Here is a 21183-nt window from a genome sequence, read left to right as displayed (position 1 = left end):
TATGTCGTTTTGACTTCAGTGTCGAGTCCTTCATTTGCCCATATCTCCTTAAGGATAGTTAACGGACCTCTAACCGTGCATCCATATAGCATCTCGAACGGTGAAAAATTCAGGCGTGCTTGTGGCACTTCTCTGTAAGCAAACAATAATGCTGGTAGGTAACGGTCCCAATCCGTAGGTCTTTCTTGACACATCTTCTTTATCATGTTCTTCAATGTGCCATTAAATCTTTCTACCAGGCTGTTCGCCATAGGATGATACGGCTTTGTGAGCAATTGCTTTATCGAGAGCAACCTGAGCAACAGGTCAGATGTGAAGTTGGATCCCCAGTCACTAAGAATTTCTCGGGGAAGACGACACCTAGAGAACATCTCTATTAGAGCTTCGGCAACCTGAATTGAATCTATGCCTTTTAAGGCAATGGCTTCTGGATATCTTGTCGCCATATCGACCATCGTGAGAACATAGCGGTTTCCTTTTGCTGATACCGGCTTTATTGGTCCTACGATGTCTATCACTACTCTCTCAAATGGCATATCAATGGTTGGCATATTCCCAAGTGGAACTCGATTCACTCGTCCTTTTGGTATCGTCCGCTGGCAAATGTCACAGGATTTTATATATCTTTTTACTTCGCTTTGTAGTCCTGGCCAGAAAAATTCTTCTGTGATCCTAGCCACCGTTCTTTTTATGCCTTGGTGCCCGGCCATGATGCTGTCGTGTCCCAAATTCAAGACCGTCCGTCATAGTGATTTAGGAACCACCAACTGCATCACTTCTGTGCCCGAGGTAAACTTGCATCTCCTGTACAACAATCCATTTTTTCCTCTGGAATTCAAAAATGGTTCTTCCTCTTTTATTTGTCGTTGACTCTCCTTGCTTCTCAAAGCAGGCTTGTAGGGAATCATCCTTTCTTTGCATTTCCACAAATTCTGTTGGCGTCACCGCAAGTACTTCGGTTGTAGGTACTTTCAACGCCCTTAACGTTCGCTCTGTACTTGATCTTGTAGCTACCGCCGACGAAACTGCTGGACTATCCTCCGTAGTCTTAATTTTTTGTGTTGCCATGTTAGGATCGTGCTCTTGCTATTTTTCTTTCGCTTTTCCCGTTTCGGTGCAGCTGCTCTTCCACTTGATATTAGGGTCATCCACGCTTCTTACCCCTGGTAGATTGCCCAATATTAAATCATATAGCGGCTTATCTACGCACTTCACTATCAGCCATCTGGAGTAGTAGGGAGTAGAAACTTGAATTCTGGCCTCAGGTAAACGCCTAACCGTGCTATCGACCATGATAACCGCCGCTGTTTCTCCTGTTAGTTCTTGCTCCCGAACCAAACTTCGTCTCACCAAGGCTGTGTTAGTTCCACTATATCGAAGAACCGAGACTCGTATTCCGTTGATCTCTCTGTCAGCTACAGGAAGACCCAGTGATAGTCTCGTCTTCTCGAACGCGTCCTTGTTGTCCGAGACCATGGTTTTTGACGCATCAAGTGTATCATGGGTATCCTTGGTCGATTCTTGCGATGATGCTGCCTTTCCACCATTTAGGGAAACCACGCCTGCTGCCTTTTCTCGGTTCTGTAGTCTGCAGTCTTCTGTGCGGTGTCCTTGTCTCTTGCAGTGCTGACACATGATATGCGCCTGTGGTCGATTCCCTCCTACACGACAATCTACGGCATGATGACCGACGCGGTTGCACGAGAAACATCTAAGTATCTTGGGTACCGCACCTTACCTAACTTGGATTACATCATTGTCTCTTTTATGAGTTTCTTCTTCATTTTTACCTAAATTCCTCAAGCCTTGCGCTTCCAGAAATTGGTCAGCAGATTCAGCAAAGTCATCTAGACGTTTTAGTGAACGTTCTTTAAGAAAAACATTGAGTTTTGGGCTACAAGTCCAGAACTGCTCAATCACAATGCGCTCCCCAACTCCTTCATACGTCTTCTCTGTGTTTGCCATTTCCATCCATCTATCAAAATAATTTGTCAAACGGCAAGCAAACTGTTTACGAGTCTCTGATTGTTGTGGTTTACTATTCTGGAATTTGCCATGGAATCCTTCTGCAGTTAGCCTGAATCTCTGCAGTAATGCTGACATGAATGAATGACATTCGATGCAACGAATGCCATTTGACCCATGGTGGTGCTACACAGGAAAAGGTAATGTCATTCGGTCATGATATCAATGGCGATCATTGCAAAAAAAAGCGAGAAAAGTAGACCAAGCATTTTGTAGAATGTCTGAAAAGTCAATCTATTTACTTTAATATAAATATTGGGGCGTCGCTTCACTGAAAAAAACAAATATATAAAACTTCTAATTCCAGAATCTCTGGCCACTATAAGCCAAAACAAGGCTTAACCAGCTGAATAGCCATAGCCGATAAATTGCAGACGAACAATATGACTGACATGGCAGCGCTGAACAATGATGCTCAATTGCAGTAGGTGAAGCGTTTAGTTGATGTGTGCTTTCCATGCGAGCATTGCATACTAAACAGAGGCTCGATCATCAAATAGATGCGGATGCCATTCGAGATGCCAAAAACACACGCACAAAGGCACCCAATTGTTTACAGTATGGCCGACTAGTAAAGCGACGGCCGCCACGCCACTGAGGTGGAGAGAAAAGGTTTTTTGACTGCCTGCCGTACAGTCTTTGTGTAGTTAAAATTACAGATTCCTTAAACAATGCAAAATAATTGCCTCTTTACACGAGTGCTTCTGACATGACAAAGGCTCAATGTCATATTTTGCCTTGTCTCTGGGGTGGAGAGTATAATTTCGCTTCGACTGCAAAGCCGAATGAGTCTCTCGAACTCATTCGATTGCAGAAGTCATTCGATTCTAATGGCATTAAATATCGCTGTGTAGCAGCCGAATAATGTCATTTGATGCTAATGCCATTCGATTCGAATGACATTAAAATGTCCAGTGTGACAGGGGTATAACACACATGCACTCAATCTAGATCAATGATGAAAAAAAAAAAACAATGAACAGTTAACAGTAAATATAGAAATTAACACTATACAAAACACACTTAACGGTGGTCAACTAAACAGAGTTCAAAAGAAAACAAATGATGGCATACGCATGGCCGGGCAGCAGCAGCAAGTCCATAAAGCACGGAGTCTACGGCAGAGCTTTCCCGAAGAATGCTGGCAAGCCGATCTCGTTGCAGTGGATGTGATTGCTGGGCTGGGATTCCCGGGAGTCTAAGTCTGACGTCCTCCCCCGAGCAGGTTGAGCTAACTTGAGGGGAACTACCGTGAGCTTCGTTGCAGACGTTGGTTTGTCGTCTCTTACGTCAACTAGTAATTCGCAGTTCAGATGCGGCTACGTGGCCCAGAAGATACTGGACGGCACTAGCTCCTTGACGCTTTTCAGCAGATTGTAGGCTCAGCTTCTAGACTGCTTAGCTCGGTCTAAAACCTTCGTTATTCTCCTTTTCCTAGTTCCCTGTGTTGGGGAACGGCAGATATTCGTGACGATCCAATCAAGTTCACCCAATTGGATCCCGGCTCTTCGCAAGGTCTTGGCCGCGACCATCTTAATTGGGGGCGAGGGAATGGGTGCTTTCCCCCTGCATTTAGAGGTCGCGCTCTCGTATTGCACCACACACATACCCTTGAGTCCATGGTGGGCCTCTGTTGTTCGTTCACAAACACAGGAGAAACGACGGTGGCCGGCCATATGGCGCTGTCGGCACATATACGCTGTCAGCAATTCATAGACATGGGATTGCTCAGAGGCACCACATACTCTGCCAGTACTTCGTGGACACAGGATTGCACAGACACCACATATTTCTGAGTATTCACGCCCCCGCCTTCTTAGTAAGCTTCTCAATGCACGCCCGTGGCAGAGAATATACAGAGGTCCCTACAAAAAGCTGTCGGGGCGTCACGGTCGCACCGACGACAAAAAGACAATAATCTCTGAACCTGCCTTCAAGTTCTTTTGGCCGCTTGCCCGAGTGGCTGGCAATAACCGTCTTGCTTGCCAGTCTCTATTTCCACGACCTTTTGGCGACCATTGATCAGTGCTTCGCCGAATCTAATTATGCCGCACCGTGACAGTGCATCATCTTCACTTCGTGGTGTTCGTCTTCGTCATCACAAACCTAAATTAATTTTAGTTAGCCTCGTAGTTTGATTACTAATTAGTAATTAATCTCCTTAGGCTTCTTGCCCTTCGTTAGTCTTACAGTCTTATTTGGATTTAATTAACCTTTTCATAATTACTCTTATTAGTCTTTAACCTTAATTATTACTACTACCTCTTCAGTGCTCACTATAGCCACACTCATAAATATCAGCAGTTGTAGATATCCATAAGGCATTCTCGTATATACCCCCATAGGACCCCAGGTATACCTATGGAGCACATTGTGTCGCAGACGGACGGATAGATAGATTTCCGAGGGAAATAGCCCCGTAAAGCTTACGCATTAAAAAATGTTATTCTCGGACTACTTGTTTACCATTTCAAGCAGTTTTTTGTGCCGCATGCCCTGAAACACTCGGCGCTGTATGAAGAGGTGGCCTCGAAAATTCACCGACGATTACGATACTCCCTAATGAGAAATTTGAGTGCATCTCTATACGTTTTTTTATTTCGCAATATATTGGGTGGCGTGGACGATCTGTCTCATGCGGCATGTTGCAAACGGTGTGAAGTGTGGCGTGACTGCGTCGATAATCTGGAGATTGCAATAGGCAGTGCATGGTGACACGTGGGTGCGATTCACAGCAGACCTCCCACGCTGGTGTGCTATTCTGGCACCATCTCGTAGCCATTGTCGCCACACTACACTTTTCTTCTCATGCTTTCGCCTTGCCCTCCTCCTCCGCTTTCTGCCTTATGGTTCCCACTGCACCGTTCTCCTCCGCGTTCCTCCTTGCATCTTTCATCCCCCGCTGTGCTCAGCGTTCGCTCTTTCATTCTTTGCTGTGCTCATTTGCTCGGTTATGCTGGCGTTTGCCGCAGGAACAGGTGCGTAAAATCTGCGCTCTAAAACGGGCGTTTGTGCACCACAATGCAAGCAAAGCTACTGCACCTGTATCAGGTGAGGCTTTGCGCACGCTGCCAGACTAGAAGATGACAAGCCATAGGCGCTGCCTCTGGCTTTCGACATGCCTGTGCAAATTGTTCTCTTGGCAGGCACATGCTCGTGTGTTTCCCTTATGAGTGGACGACTCTGCACATTTAACATATAAACTAGCACAAGCTTGCACTGTCTTTAAAGGGGCTGACAACTGGCCAATGTGTGTTGCGAGATGTTGAGAGAAATGAAATGACCCCAGTTTAGAGTGACAGAATTGACTGTGCTGTTTGCAATTTAAGCAGGCATTATAGTTTTAAACTGGTGAAGAAAATCTCAAAAACCAGTAAGTGGTGTGAACTGGCCTTGGTTCTTCTGATACAGTATATAAGATTACTGTATGTAAATTGGCTGTTATTAAGTACCCCATACTTATTGCTTAAAATGACAGTTTGTATATTATTAGGCTTTTGCGCGTTATTCTATACGAATTACAAAGTAAAAAGATTCCACCCTAACAAGCAGTGCTCGCGTCCCTCATGCATGGCAGTGCACATGATTTCTGTTGTACGCGCGCGAGATTGTGAGCATGCATGCGACCTAAAATCATTTGTTCCAGCATTGTCAGGTCTTTGAGAGAAGACATGCTTCGGAAGTCAAAAACGCATGAATGGCTCCTGCAACATGCTGAGCTGCGTATCACATGTATAAAAGCATTATTTCACTTTAGAGAACTTAACTTGGCTTGCCTAAAAACACTCTTGGCTTGTTAGGCCAAAGCTGTTGGACAAGAGATCACGAAAGCACATAGCTATTATTGTAGAAATAATTTACACTTTTGATAACATGAAGCTCTGGAAAATTGGTCGGATTAAAGACAAAAAAAATGATACTTTCTCAGCTACATCCGTGCTTGTCGTCTGCCTCCCATCATTGTCGGTGTTTAGTCGCTATCGCATTCTTCTATCACTATTTGAAGCATGCCTACAGTGAATGACTACATCCTCACTGCAGATAGGAAAATTCTAATAAAAAATGTTCCACTGCATGATTCGAAACTCTGACTGGTAAGCTTTCAACTGCACTAAAAAAAATGGGTACCATAAAGATTGGTTGTCAGTCCCTTTACAATCGAACTCACTTATAATGACACCGGTTTTAACAATGTATCGGTTATAACAATGAGAACCTGCTGCACTGTTGACTTTTGTATGTTTTTCATGGTGAAATAACCCGCTTACTACAATGCCCTGATGCCGCATTATCGGTTATAATGATGAAATCTGGCTGCTGGGTGTCCGAGCCGAGAGGTAGTAAATGCAAAATCCTTGAAAATAAAAAAATAAAATGAGAAATTAGAGCCGCTGCACAATGGTCCAACAGCTGCCACGCGCACATTTTCCAGCCATCTCCGTGCGGCTCTCTCCAGTCGCCCTTCCACCCCTCCGAACACGAACGGGCTGCGCCCATAGGTCTACACTGCCCCAGCCTCTGAAACACGACTGGATCGTGCCAACTGCACCGCAAGCTGATTGCTTGCATGTTGCTCGCTGGCTCCTTATTCAGCGCAGTTCTGCGAACAGCTTAATCGCTCGTGTTCGTCCTTGTTGGTTGCGTCGAAGTCGTTCCTGGCCACATGGTTTCTCAGCTTCGCTTGACTCACCACTGAAACGGATGATGGCTGATCTGCCTGCTGATCATCGGCAATGCACGACGTTGCTGGTGGAAAGAAGTGCACGGCTATAAATTTGGATACTAAGTGCTTCTAACCGATGAGACGATTGTTGCAAACATGCTTGCATCAGATAGCAACGGCGACGACGGCAGCGAGGATGTGGTAAGGCAGGCTGCCTCAATGTTGTCCTCACATGAAGCCTGGTAGATGATTCACTACCTCCGGGGCTTAGTTTTCGCAAGGAATTTTCCACTGCACTACGTGGAGCACTTGGATGCCTTGGAGAATGATGTCGGCAAGCTTCGCGCAAAGCATGCATGGCTGAGGGACATAGGCTTTTCTCGTGCAAGCCACTGAGAAGTATGTGGTGAGATGCTTGTGGCGATCTCTCCTCGGCGTTTCTTCTGGATTTTTCGAGCTGACAGGCTGCTACGGCAGCCTTCTCACAATTTTTAAAAGGCCCCTTTTGGGGCCACCAAAACAATGCCTCAGTGGTGCTCGCATATCGCTTGCCATCCATGCAGTTATAGTTTGCAGTTGTTATAGCAGTGCCATTGTTTAACACTGACAGCTGTGGCTTGTTACACGCGATTGGAGCGCCCAGGAAGCAGTTAAACGACTGAACACAATCAGCAGCTGGGCGGAGGAAGGTGGTGGGTAGGGGCACTGGCCTCCCCGCCTATATAGTTTTCTCACATCAGCTCTGCCGTCCCCCTATTTTGATTTTTTCATGCAACCCAGTTATAACAACGGAATTTTCGTGGCACTTGAATATTGTTATAAGTGGGCTCGACTGTAATTGTCAAAGGGCAGCTGACTAAACATAATTTAATATTTGTTTATTTATCCATATACTTATACAGGTTCTTAAAGGACCTTTGTACCCACTGCGATGGCTCAGTGGCTATGGTGTTGCACTGCTAAGCACGAGATCGCAGGATTGAATCCCCAGCCAAGGCTGCATTTTGATATAACAGTGGTGGTGCGTGACTTGGAAAAAACAAACAGTGCTAAAAACGGTACCAAATAAAAAGACAGTGCATTGTCTTGTGTCTTCTTGTTGAGCCCTGTTTTTAACTCTGTTTTTACAAGCATTCATATAAGCAGCAGTGTTTACAAATCCACACTGAACAGTGCAACCCATTGTGGCCCACGCCTCCCCTTTAGGCCTGTCGCGGTGGCTTAGCAGCTAAGGTGATGCGCTGCTAAGCACGAGGTCGCGTGATTAAATCCTGGCTGTGGCAATTGCATTTCGATGGTGATGAAATGCAAAAATGCCCATGTCCAGTGCATTGGGGGCATGTGAAAGATCCCCGGATGGTCGAAACTTCTGGAGTCCCCCACTATGGCGTCTCATATTCATATTGAATGAGAAGAAAGGAAACCGAGGGCCCGATTTTTATTAGTCATATCATAAGAAGACAAATCATATTGTGATTTTGACACTTAAAACGAAAGAACGTAATTTTTAAAGGACCTTCGTGAAACAATAATGAAAGGGGGAACTAAAGAAAAGCAATCACTTCCAGTACACAAATATTACAAGAAATAAGGACAGTGCCTCACATAAATTGTGGGGTTCTCAACCGTGCTCTTGGGACAAAGGAACGACAACACAGTAGTGCAAACAATCACAAGGGCATTTATTGCACCTTTCATAGATCAATGCGTGCTAGCCGAGTTGCTATCCCCAAAACATGCTGGTGGGCGCGCGACAAATCGCGGAAGTCGGACTCACCGCGACCGGATAGCGAGCGAATATGTTTGCCCCATGCTGGATCCCAACGCCTGGTCGTTTGCGCGTACGGTCACGCGAACGGTGTCGCGTTCGAACGAGCTCTCGCGAGACGGTCTCGCAGAAGCAGAAGCAGCGCGGCACGTCCGCGCTGCTTGCTGATCTCGAGCCAAAGGGAAAGCGCCTTCTCACCTTTCCGCGCCCAACTAACCCCGCCGTTAGGTGGCGTTAGCAGCACAACACTCGCGCCATCTCTCGTACTGCGCTGCAACCACACCGACCGCCGCGTGCACCAGGCCACGTGGCGAAGCCGGATTACAGGAGATGGGAGCTATGCGGAAAAACAACATATCAGGGGACGCATGAGAGTCGCACATCCCCACAAAATACAACAACAAAGCAACCAGAAGGCAGTTAATGCAAAAACAGTGAATTCAACGTTTTCCCAGAAGTACAAATTTATCGCAATACATTTTTTTGAGAAGCCTATGTAGATGCAGTGAACATCTCTTTACAAGCACTTCCCGATGTCTGAACTTTTTCAGTGTGCAGAAACCACGAACACAAAGTGGGAAAGACAAACACCTTGTCCTTATGTTTGTCTTTTCCATTTTTTTGTACATTGTTCCTGTGCACTAGAAAAATTTGCTCATGGAATACCAACTAGCTCAATCTCTCACTTCGTTAAGCATTACTACTGCATTGTTAGTGTATTGTTACATTGTACTTATTCCTAGAGGGGTATTCTATAAGAGTCCACCTAGTGGACTGTCCATTTCGGCTGCTGCTGATTTGCTGATTGGATGGAGCTGTACGAGTGAGGAGGAGACGAGCGGCCCCAGCCAATCAGCGGCAGTTGAGATGGACAGTCCACTAGGTGGACTCTTACAGAATACCCCCCCTGGTCAACTTTGTGATGCCACTGTAGGAGGACATGTGGATAGAGGAAGTGCCATGTGAACAGAATGCATGTTTCCTGCTGACGTGTACCTTGGGGTCTTTGTGTGCCTTGGTGACCTTCCAGGTGCAGGTGCCCTTTGACACATACTTCAAGGTGGAACCGCTCACCAAGTACCACCGGGTGATCATCATGGAGCGGTTCATGAAAGATCTGGCACCCTCCATTTGGCCTCCAGGAAACCGCACTGGTGAGTAGTGCTGCTGCCCTGGATATGTAAGTGGCTGTTGATGACCCCTGAATGTTAAAGTGCAATTTTCTTCAAGGCTTTAAATTCTCTTAAATGTAGTGAAGTGCATAAAATCCTCGAGTTTCATCTTTGGTTGGTGCAGTCTGCAAGTTAATAAAATCTAGTTATCAAATTTTGGGGGTTGATGCTGGTCAGGGAGGTTATTCGTGGTTGGTACACTCACTAAGTCCTTTTATTTGTCTTTTTTTGTTTTTGAACAGTTAATACACATACGTGCATTGCTGAAGAATGTTTTCAACTGTTCAGCATGATATTTCTGTAGTCCTTGAGCAGGCTTTATCAGGGCTTTGGAAGTTATTGAATAATCTCTAATAATCTTATTATGTAAAAAGCATTTTAATCCCTGCATTACCTAAAGATGGTGAACTTGCATGTGATTCTGAATTATGAAATTAGAGGGCTGATTTTTCGGTTTCAAATGAGGTCATTGGTATTTCCAAAAAGTTTAACAGTCTGAAAAAATGAATTTATGGTTAGGCATCATTACACTGCTCTGCTAGCAGCCATTTTCTTGGCTTTTACTCCAGGGTGGCAATATCTGCTTGAATTTTTGTCTTACGAACACATTTTGCATTTCCCCGATGCAGAAATTGACTCATCTTGGGATGTGGCAAGTGTACAAGCTGCAAATCCAGCTGTACGGGTGCATCACTGCTACTGAAATAATTCAGTCAGAAGGTTGGGATGATTTGTGAGGTTTATTGATAAGGCTTTGGAAGCACAGTAGGTGTATTTGCTTCTATACTTGTTATGTCACAGTCCGATGTGTTACTTGTGATGAGCCACAACCAGCTGAGCATACGCTTGTAATCCCTGACTCAACTTCTATTGCCTGCTGGCTGACAGTGCAAAAATAATGGCTGCTGGCCTACTTGCTCAAGCAAAAACTTCTGTTTTACACAGCTTCAATGTTATGGTCTGGAAAAATTTGTAGGAGAAGTTGTAGGTCATGTTCAGCAACAGCCAATGATGTCTCTGCGAGGTTATCTCTTATGTGGCACTCTTTCGTGGTCTTAGAAGAAAGCATGTGATATATGAAAACATAGCTGCATGACTGCTTGTTTTCACACCTGGAATGTTGCCCTGCAAATAAAAGTGAACCACAGTGTTTCCTTTGACTTTGAGTGCCTGCCTATCGTTAATCTTCTGCGACCATGGTGTCGTTCCATCTTGACAAGAAAGGCTGCCTGAATCCAGGGGCTGATAGCTTTTTTTTTTGATGGGGATGCAAGCTTTGTTATTTTAGAGCGCAAGTGCATTTGATGCCATTTTTTTATCCCACACACTTTCTTCACAAAGAAAAACCATGTTAAAGATAACATTGTTGAAACAACTTCAGCTGGTGTCTTAACACACTCACTTTTTCTAGAGAGGACTTATGACCTTAGGGGAATAATGAAAAATTTAACATAGGTGAACCTAATTAGCAAACTAATTCTCATTACGCAAATGCTCGGAGTAACTTGACATGACTGTGAACGATATGCCACTAGTAAGTTCACAATTGTGTATCACTTTAAACAGACACGGACTTTCAATGCATCTGTTTTGTTCATATATCTGTTGTCTCATCATGTTCAACAATATGCCTAGGAGAGCGTACAACACAGAACAGTACATCTAAAGAAATTACCGGAGTTGCTTTTAGGCGCAAGTTTGTCCATTGAAGACGTAGATTCTTTCTGTTCATTATTTGTACCAGTGTGTGTGCCTGTCTACCATTGCTTACCTCATGGCAGTAGAGTGTCTGTGTGAGAATAAGGTGGAAATTTCAACAAGCCATGTGGTGTGTTGTAGTGCCAAGTAAAGAGCTAGGACTGCTTCATCTTTCATGCCAAACTGCGGCAAAGCGCAATCCACACATTCCGTTGCTGCCAAAAGATGATTTTGTGATTTCTGCATCTGAAAGGAAAGGTTCTCATTCAGCTGATTGTAGCATTATGTAGGTACAGTCGACTCCCGATGATTCGAAGCCGCTTAATTGGAATTTTTGGTTAATTAGAAGTGGTGCTGGTCCTGTCAGTTTTGCATGTAATCCTATGGAAGGAATCGCTCGATAAATTGAAGCCCTCATCCAGTAATATTGTTTAGTTGGAAGTTAATTTTCAGCCGGGATCCTCGAGGTGACCGTCATTCTTTGGTAGAATGTGCAATTTTTGCAAGTGCTGCAACAGCTCCATGTAATGTGTTGGTGTCTTCGTCACCGCAGCCGTCCGCAACGCCGCCCTTCTTGGAGCGGCGCGATTATTCATTGCTACAGCTGCCATAGCCTCTGCGATCAGCTCCGGCGGCGAAGCGGCTGCCGCGCATCGCCGGAGCTGATGGCGGAGGCCACGCGGATGCCATAGGTGCACGCAGCGCTGCATACTGGCTGTGGCGAGATTGTGCGAGATTAGGCTTGCAGCGTGCGGCGCGCGCAGCGTATGTCGAGGCGTGTGCTTCTTTATTCTATGCGTGTGCTGTGGGGTGTGTTGGTTGAGGGCCTTTGTGCGTGGAGCTCGTTCGCTAGGTTGTTCCGCGGGTGATCCTACTCTTCACAGTTGATAGCCATGGCAAACCGTGGCTCTTATCGTACGCTCGACCTGGCAACGAAAGTCGAGGTTTTGAAGGAAGTTGAAAAAGGAGGTGCCGCTAAACAAGACATAGCGCGGAAGTACGGGATGAAGCCGAACACGCTCTCAAACTACATCTAGAACAAGCGCACAATAATGGATGCATTTGAGAACGACAAGTTCAAGACGTCTCGGAAACGAATGCGCACCGGCGCTTACCCAGAGTTGGAGAAGGCTCTGCTGGTTTGGATTAGGGAGGCCCGGAGCAACAAACTTCCTCTCAGCGGAGACATCGTGCAATGAAAGCCCGAACGCTTGCAACAATGTTGGGGATCGATGACTTCGTTTCGTCAGATGGATGGCTGACGCGCTTTAAAGATCGCCATGACCTGGTCTTTGAGAGCGTGTGTGGTGAAACAGTGTCCGTTAACCAGGAAACATGTGCCACGTGGAAGGACGGAAAGCTACGTGAATATCTCGGCGAATACAGACCGCAAGACATCTTCGATGCAGATGAGACTGCACTCTTCTATCGGCTTCTACCAGAGAATACCCTGACATTCAAGGACGACGACTGTGCTGGGGGCAAACGCAGCAAGGAGAGGGTGTCGGTGCTGATCGCGGCAAACATGACTGGCACGGAACGATGTCGCTTACTTGTGATCGGGAAAGCCGCCAAGCCGAGGTGTTTTAAAGGCATAAAGGCGCTGCCTGTGGACTATGAGTCGAACAAGAAAGCGTGGATGACGGCCGATATCTTCAAGAGCTGGATAACGAAATTGGACCGCAAGTTTGCTTCTTCGAACCGCAAGGTGTTGTTCCTTGTGGATCACTGCAGTGCTCACGTGAATGTGCCAGCCTTAAGTGCAATACGCCTCGCATTTGTGCCTGCAAACACAACAGCTGTTTTGCAGCCAATGGACCAAGGCATCATCAAGAATGTTAAGGTCCTGTACAGGCGGCACGTCCTCGAGCGCATGATTTTGTGCATGAATAATTCCGCAAAATACGAGGTGAGCCTGCTCAGTGCCATTGACATGTTGGCGCGAGCATGGGATCGTGTGAAGCAAGAAACAATCGCAAACTGCTTCAGGGCTTGCGGTTTTGTGACAGCTTCTTCGGAGAATGCCTCTGCAATTTCATCGGAGGAAGCGTCAACAAGCGAGCTTGACAGCACTGATTTTGGTGATGCTCTCGGGGACGTCAATTTTGAAGATTACGTCGCCGTAGACAAGGCAGTCGAAACGTGCGGTGCACTAACGGATAAAGAGATTGTGGAGATTATTCGGCCCCAGCAAAGCGACTATGACGTTGAAGACGAGCCGCCACCTAAGGCTGCCGATGCAGCTGTGGGCCTTGCTCTTGCGGAGCGCTTCTTTGCCACTGAAGGTAACGCGGAAGAAGCGTTCTGCCACATCTACAGCCTGCAGAACTTGCTTTCAGCAGCGCGATTCGGCAAGAAGAAACAGAGCAAGATGACCGACTATTTTTCTTAGGGAAAATACGACTATTTTTCTTAGGGAAAATACTCAATTTCGCTACCAATAAAGTGCTGTTTTTGTGCTTTGTGCTTAATTGGAAGTTCGTTTAGTTCGAAGTTTTTAGCGGTCCCCGTGAACTTCGTATTAACGGGAGTCGACTGTAGTAGTCAGATGCATAGCAATATATTATTTCAAAAAATTGTCCTTCACCTTGGAATTTTGCAACTTGCTTGGTTTCTCACTTGTGTACCCATTATGAGTGAAAAATGTCCAGATAATTGGTCAACATTGTCTTATTTTCACTGCATTTTTTTGGCCAGCCTGCACACAAAAAAAAAAAGTGCATACAGTCAGCATCCAATTTTTCAGACCCCCTAGGGGCCGCGAAAACGTCCGGAAAACTGGGAAGTCCGAAAAAATGAATGCGTGCCTTCTACTGCCCCCAAGGGCTCAAATCACCTCAGGCACGTCTGAAATAGCTCTGAAGACCTGCCAGTTCACTTATTAGGCGCATTGGTGCTCGTACTGTGACAGGAGATGCGCTGCTGAATTTCGTTACTGCATCTTGCTGCTGCATATGATCAAGCTTCTTCCTCGGATTAGTGTACTTTGTTTGCAATGCAAAGTACACAGCAACTTACTGCTTCGCCTGCTGCAACTGAGCACCGTCCAGCGCTGCCATGTCAGTCATATTGTTAGTGATCAATTTATCGGCTATGACTACTAAGCTGGCTAAGGCTTATCTTGGCTTATGGTGACCAGACATTCTGAAATTGATGGTTTATGCGAGTGTTATTCTGGTGAAGTGATGCCTCACGTTTATTTTAATATAAATAGATTGAATTTTCACACTATACACATACCTTGCTCTACTTGCCAAATTTTTTGTGATGATCGCCATTGATATCATGATCGAATGACATTAACTTTTCCTGTGTAGCACCACCACAGGTTGAATGGCATTCGTTGCGCCGAATGTCATTCGAATCTGATGACATTAAAACATCCAGTGTAATAGGGATATAAGATGTGCACACATTCCATTATTGTCTATTTGCAAGAGGCTACAAGTAAACAAAGTAAACATATGCCTGTAAGAGAACTATGCGACTGAGCGTACCATGGCAACACTTTGAATGATTAGAATTAGAAGCTAGATAGAAATCGATCTTTGTGACTCATGTAGTTGGGAACTGCATAATGCACAACACCAAATCTAAAGTACTGGTGCGAATTTGAGCATATGGCAGTAAGTGAGGTAAATTGTGATTGTCACAGATATTAATGCGAGAGCAATAAGGGTCTGGGCATCCAGCTTCTGCAAAAAAGAATTTCGAATTAAATTCCAAACCACGCATACCTAATCACTCTTCTACCATGAAAGTTGCTCATACCTTGTCTTTCATTCTTTACAAAGTTATTCCTCGGAATTTTGAGAGCAGCAGCCCACAAACAAGTGTAATGAAAAAAAAAAAATACCAACAGCACATATCATTTAATGTTGGCTCTTCGCAGACTGAAATATTATAAGTGTGAAACAATAACAGGAGATTGACCCATGCAAAAGGTCATGTTTCTACCAGGAAGTTTGCCTTCGTGCATAGCGTTCGCTGCCAGCGTTTTCTGGTAAACATTATGGTTACATAAGCTGCAGTTGCCAGGAAGCATGAAAAGAAGGCACGGGTCTTTGAATGCTATTGTGTTTCACTCTTAAAGGTGAAGCTTAAGCGTCCTCCAAATTTTTTGTACTACTAACCATCGTAGTGCGAAACAAAAGATATTTGTTCTGTACGGAAAGAAAAAAGTGCCAGCACAATAATTTTTTTTAGAACTGACTGAGATAGCACCTCCAAGGTGATGCTAGGCCACTGTTAGTTCAAAAAGGTGTTCTTTCAAACATGCAGTCGCTGCCATACATGTCCGCCTTAGGGTGCCTTGATGCCCACGCGCGCCGCTGAGGGTGAGGACATCCGTATCGTCTGCTACGACAGCCGCCATTACATCACCCGCCGCAGCTGGGTAGCATGCGAAATGCGCTACCGCTTATGGTGCACCGGATACGTTCGGAAACAAGTGCACATTAGCGAGCTTCTTTTTTAAGCTTGGACAGCGCTTAGTGCTGTTGTTGCCTAAATGTTTATGAAGGGAACGATGTACTTTATATAAGCTGACAGCCTGCACATGTGTTATGTGCTAGAGGTTGACGTAGACTTTGTTATATTAAAAACGAATCCCCTTTCTTAGGCTGGAAATGGCAGGGTGTTTCGATAGGGCTCTTACTTGCTTTCCCTTGCTTGCTTTCCTTGTAAACTCTGCATTCCAAATACACAAAGAATCGTTTGAAGCACTTATATACATGTCAGCAGCAGCAGTATATGTACCAGCTACCTAAGTGCGATTACGGTGGCTTATTTTGCTAAGTTTGCAAACAGTTTAATTATTTATTATATATGGCATCATACGTATTGTACACAGGCTAAAGTGCTGAGGGGCAGTATGGTGCAAATATCCTGCTAAGATAAAATGACAACTTCTTTATCATTATTATGCTTGCTCAGAGCTATAGGCTTGCTATATATATATATATACATACACATACATACATACATACATACATACATACATACATACATACATACAGTTAAACCTGCCTATTAAAAACCTCCATACAACGAATTCCTCGATATTACAAAGTTTTTCTATTCCCCGCCATCACTCCATAGAAGCACATGTGTTTGTGACCTCTATGTAACAAAGTGGCGGTGGGAGACACCCTGGAAATAACGAATTCCCTTCGCCGACCACCTATTGGATTTTTGGCCCAAATTTTGTTATTCTAGCGCGAGCAGCAGCCGTGTGCATTTCGTACGGATGCCCCACAGACGACAGAGCATGAAGCGGTGTCATTGTGCTTGGCGTGCACGTAGTAGCCCCGGCAACAGCGAGGTTTCCGTAGAGTGCTGCCGCCGCAACACGCAGGGAAGCACAGCGCAACACGCCCCGGCGACAGCAAGGCTTGCACAGAGTGCTGTTGGCACAGAGAGTAGGGAGGGACGATGCTTGTCCACGTGTGTCTAAGCGCGCATTGATGCATCCCCTGGGTCCCTTGAGCCATTCGAGAGAGAGTGTGATTATGAAGAGGAAGAGGCGCTAAACGCCACACGCGCATTGAGGCACCCCCTGAGTCCATTGAGCACGCCAGCAATGCGATTCTTGATGATAGTGATCTAAAGAAGGGAAAGATGCTTTATTCTGCAACCCATGAGGGAGCACAGCGAAGCGTCGCCACGGTCGTGTCCTTATTTCCTCCTCTCTTCAAACATCCCGCCGCTCGTTTAAGTAACGTTGCTGCTGCTTGCAGGTTGCCGGCGGCTGCCAGTGGCACGTCGGCAGGGCCACTCTTTGGTAGCTGCAGAGGTCTCTGCACTTCACTTCGTTAACCTGACACCCGGTGACACTACTAAGAAGAAAAGGACTGCTTTTCGTGTGTCGTGGAGTCGTGGTCACTCTGTCTCTTCGTTTTGGATGCCGTGCGTGCGTGCTAGTCGGCTCCTGTTTCTACTTATCCAGTCACTTCGGTGTATCATTCCAAGGATGAGTGCCTCGAAGAAGAAACGTAAAATATTAATTCTTGAAGACAAAATGGCCATCTTACAAAAATGGCCACCACATAACCAGTATCTCTGGGATCGGTCACCCAGCATAGAGTGGCCAGTCTCGGCAATAACGGGGGGCAGCAGCTTCCTGGTCATATTGGACAGCATGCTTGGCACGGGGCCAGGAGGATACTGTCACCAGCCATCGACGCCGACAAGTCAGTTGCTAGTTGCGCGAAATGTTGGGAAAGCGATTTTATCTCTGAAAGGGAATGACCGAGGATACTACCCTTGCTGGCTGACTTGCAATACTGATGCATGGCATAACGCTTGTGTTTCTGTCACATAGCCGCAACCTTGAATTTTTTGTCATCTGTATTAGTCTGTACTTTTATAAGGAATATTAGATGTAACAAAGTATTTTTTGTGGCAGCTTCAACTTTGCTATAGCAAGGTTCGACTGTATGAAAGTTAGGAAAAAATCTGGATTGTTAACAATGGAGGCTGTCCTTGGAAATAATGAATGTAGAAGTAAAGTTAGGTTCAGCAATGTGGTACCTGTACCTTGAGGTGGTGTTTAATTTGTATACATGCAAACTCTCCCAAATGTTTTGTGAAGTTTATAAATTTGGGCTCATACGATGTCACGAATGCTTTGTCAAGTTTTATAAACAAGTTGCAGTTTTGCCCAAAAGTTGACGTATTAATAGTGATAGCAGTGTATTAGACAATTACACAAAGTAGGGGTTGTAGTTTTATTGGCTGTACGACTTACAGTAAACATTTGCTTACTAATTAAATTAGTAAGCATAGTGTCACGCGCACAGGCAAATACAAACATAACTCTCACTCAATGATCACGAACACTCATGGTCATGACACTAGCATGGGGAGCAAACGCTTCATGCTGCCTCTCGTTTCAAACCATCTTTGAAACTAGAGATTCTGCAACGTCCAGCACTAAACGAGCTGGAACACGGTGCACATGAAGCCACCAGCTGTCTTGGCTCACCCCTAGCCTTTTTACCTGCAGTTGATTATGCCTCCACGATACGATGCATGGGGTGCATAGCAGTGAGACAGCTATGCATTGCGGTTGAGCTGAAGAAGTAGACGTGCTCACTTCCCACCGGCTTTGCACATGCTTTATCACATGACCTCCAACATGGGGTGTACAGTCAGACTGTGTGCATCAAGCCACCATCCTTTTCGGCTCACCGCCACACGCTCGCACCCACAGCATTTGGCATGATGGGTGCGATAGAATGTTGTCGCACTTGAACTTTATATGGAGCATCAAGTTTCCGGCGTTGCCGGTGATGTCCGCCTGGAGTGCCCATATAATTGTGATCGCAATAATAAAAATAAATTTTGTTGTGAAAAAGCCGTAATTGAAAGAGGGGGCAGTAGAAGCTTGTAAAAAAGAAAGAAAATGTGTGCAAAATACAAATTGTGGTAATACCTGCACCACTCATTTGTGGTTGTGCAAGGTGCCACATACTGCAAATATAGCCTCCTCTATGGTGCGATGGTTATGATGTGGGCCCAGGTCTTGAGAGACACATGAAGGCTCAATGAACAAAGAAACATTTTATACAATGGCAAGACAGGATTGGGCATAGATCTGATGCTTGCATGTGAAGTCTGCAAAGAAGCTATAGTCCTGCACGGCTTTGTTAGCATGCAAGTCCTACGGAGACATGATGCTAGCACGCACTCTTGGCTTGTCAGGCCGCGCCGATGTGAGGACCGTAGCAGCAGTTAGCAGAGGCCAAGGTGGATGCATAACACTGGAAAGGGGCATAGTACTGCCGACCACAGCAACAGACCGGCACGCAAATAAGCTGGTTCCAAGACCTCGCATGGCACAGGCCATGCTGTTCTTAAGTTTCAGGAACACAGGCCTGCTTGTAGACGGCTGCTTGGCTTGCCCAAGATCACGAGGCCAGGTCAGGCAGCGCGAATTGGTGTCATGGCCACTCATCCAGTGCCAGAGAGGGACTCGTCAAATTCTTTCACTTCCACCACACCAACACTCGCGCACACTCCACCACGAAGTTCAGACACCTTGTGTTTCTATCACAATACTAGTAGTTCTGATGGTCTTTTCTGATGGTGTATAAGAAGGGAACTTGCTTCGAGTAAGTTCATTCAGTCAGATTCCTTAAGCAGGCAGAATCGGTAGTAGTAGTGTCACTGAAAAAGTCACCATGATCTACTAACAATGTGAAATTGTTTTGTTTGTCAGTATTTGCTGTTACGTAGTTTGTGGCTGCTTGTGTGCTGGGTCTAAATGTAAATAATTGTTAATAAAGTGCGTGTGCACCTCACGTAAAGTCTCGCGAGGGCAAATAGAAACAAGTAACCCTCCCCCCCGCCACTCCTTCTCGGAGTCATGACCATGGAATTTTTTCTAATTTTAAAGCTCACAAATTGGCAAGTATGCACTTGTGATGAGGGGTAAAATGGCTATAAAAATCGGGTAATGTTTTATTCATGGGTGTGGGAAGTAAACTTTCTTATAAAGAAACAGATGATTATCCTTTTTGTTGACCAGTACAGTCTATAAAGGTAAGCTTTGATTTCGATGTGCTTACAGTGTGGGAATAATTTGATACAATTAAATGTGCATATCAGTTTTGAATGGCGATCGATAAGAGCTGTGCTGTAGGTGGACACCAGATTAATGGAGCATATTGCTCTTTCATGAATAATGGTTGTGCTATGGGGCCTTCAAGTTGATTATGTGGGTGCATGTGTGTGCGAACCCTCAACATGGTGGTTTTCTCTGGTGCAGTGTTCTGCTACCAAGCCCGTGCATCGGGCCAGGGCTGCCAGGCCAAGGAGGGCAATCCATTTGGACCCTTCTGGGACACGTTTGGCGTGGAATTTGACAAGTCTGAGTTCTACATGCCTCTCCAGTACGATATCCACCACCATGACATGGCGCGCAAGTGGAAGGAGAAGTGAGTGAGTCTAATGGTTCCTACAGCGTAAAAAACAAAAGCGTGTTGGCATGTCGACTTATGGGATGACACCTTCGGTTTCCATGTCATCTAGTTCCTTTTCTCATGCTCGAGCAGAGGGAGGGGTATTCCCCTTGAAACACTCAGTGAAAAGGGACAAGCATCAGGAGAAAGGTAGAAGCTGTATTCCTCCTGCACTTCCCCCAGTCCACAAAAGATTTTGGCCTCATTTGGCGGCATGCTCTTGATCGAGTCCAAGAATTGAATGACACCTAACTCTTCAATTGTTGGTAGTCCCAGAAGGTGTGTCATCTGACTCTTCATAACATACAGCATCTGCACAGTCACCCTGATGGGCCACTTTGAAGTGCAAGTAAAAGTTCCGAGTACGCGCAACCTTAGATTTCCGGGACCAGATACCTCGGATTTCACTTCATGCAACCTGCAAGGCAATCCAGGGAAGGAAGGTGAAACTGCAGTTACTTTTGCTTCAGAATCCATTTTGAACTGTGCAAGGCAGCCATTCACGCGTGCTTGGTGGATCTTGCCCAATGCATACTGAGCACCTAAAGTTTAACAGAACCCAACAGCTCTTTTTGCTGCTTGGCCTTGCTAACGTCAGTGAAGTGACCTTGCACCTTACAGAAATTGCATGTAGCCTTATGTGCGGGACATTCTTTCCATGGGTGTAGGTAATGGCCGCAGTAATCCCAAGTTGACCGAGTTGGCTGTGCTGACTTGCTGCAGCATGACAGTGTGCATGGCGCTATCTTCTTGTGTCTCACTGCGTCGACGTTTAAGCTGCCAAAAGCTGCACTGTTGTGGAAGCCTGCGCTGGAGAGACACTCTTTCTCGGCTTACTTGTGCACGCGTGCTTGGCATAGTGTTCCTTCTGCTGAAAGTTTTGTGCATCGGTAC

General features: G+C 45.6%; 1 protein-coding gene and 1 pseudogene across 2 annotated transcripts in view; both read left to right on the top strand.

Moving 5' to 3' along the window:
• The window catches only part of O-fut1 (O-fucosyltransferase 1), a 167604-nt gene that overhangs the window by 39984 nt on the left and 106437 nt on the right, over positions 1-21183 (top strand). For both annotated transcript variants that reach the window (XM_050168402.3, XM_050168400.3), the window contains exons 3-4: positions 9487-9610; positions 20097-20265. In XM_050168402.3, coding sequence (XP_050024359.1) covers positions 9487-9610; positions 20097-20265 — 293 coding nt within the window. The remainder of the gene's footprint in view (positions 1-9486; positions 9611-20096; positions 20266-21183) is intronic.
• Positions 12220-13743, top strand: LOC140215517 (tigger transposable element-derived protein 4-like; annotated as a pseudogene).

Source organism: Dermacentor andersoni, chromosome 1 (assembly GCF_023375885.2).
Source record: "Dermacentor andersoni chromosome 1, qqDerAnde1_hic_scaffold, whole genome shotgun sequence".
NCBI classification, from domain to species: Eukaryota; Metazoa; Arthropoda; class Arachnida; order Ixodida; family Ixodidae; genus Dermacentor; species Dermacentor andersoni.
This window is presented reverse-complemented; position numbering and strand designations above follow the sequence as displayed.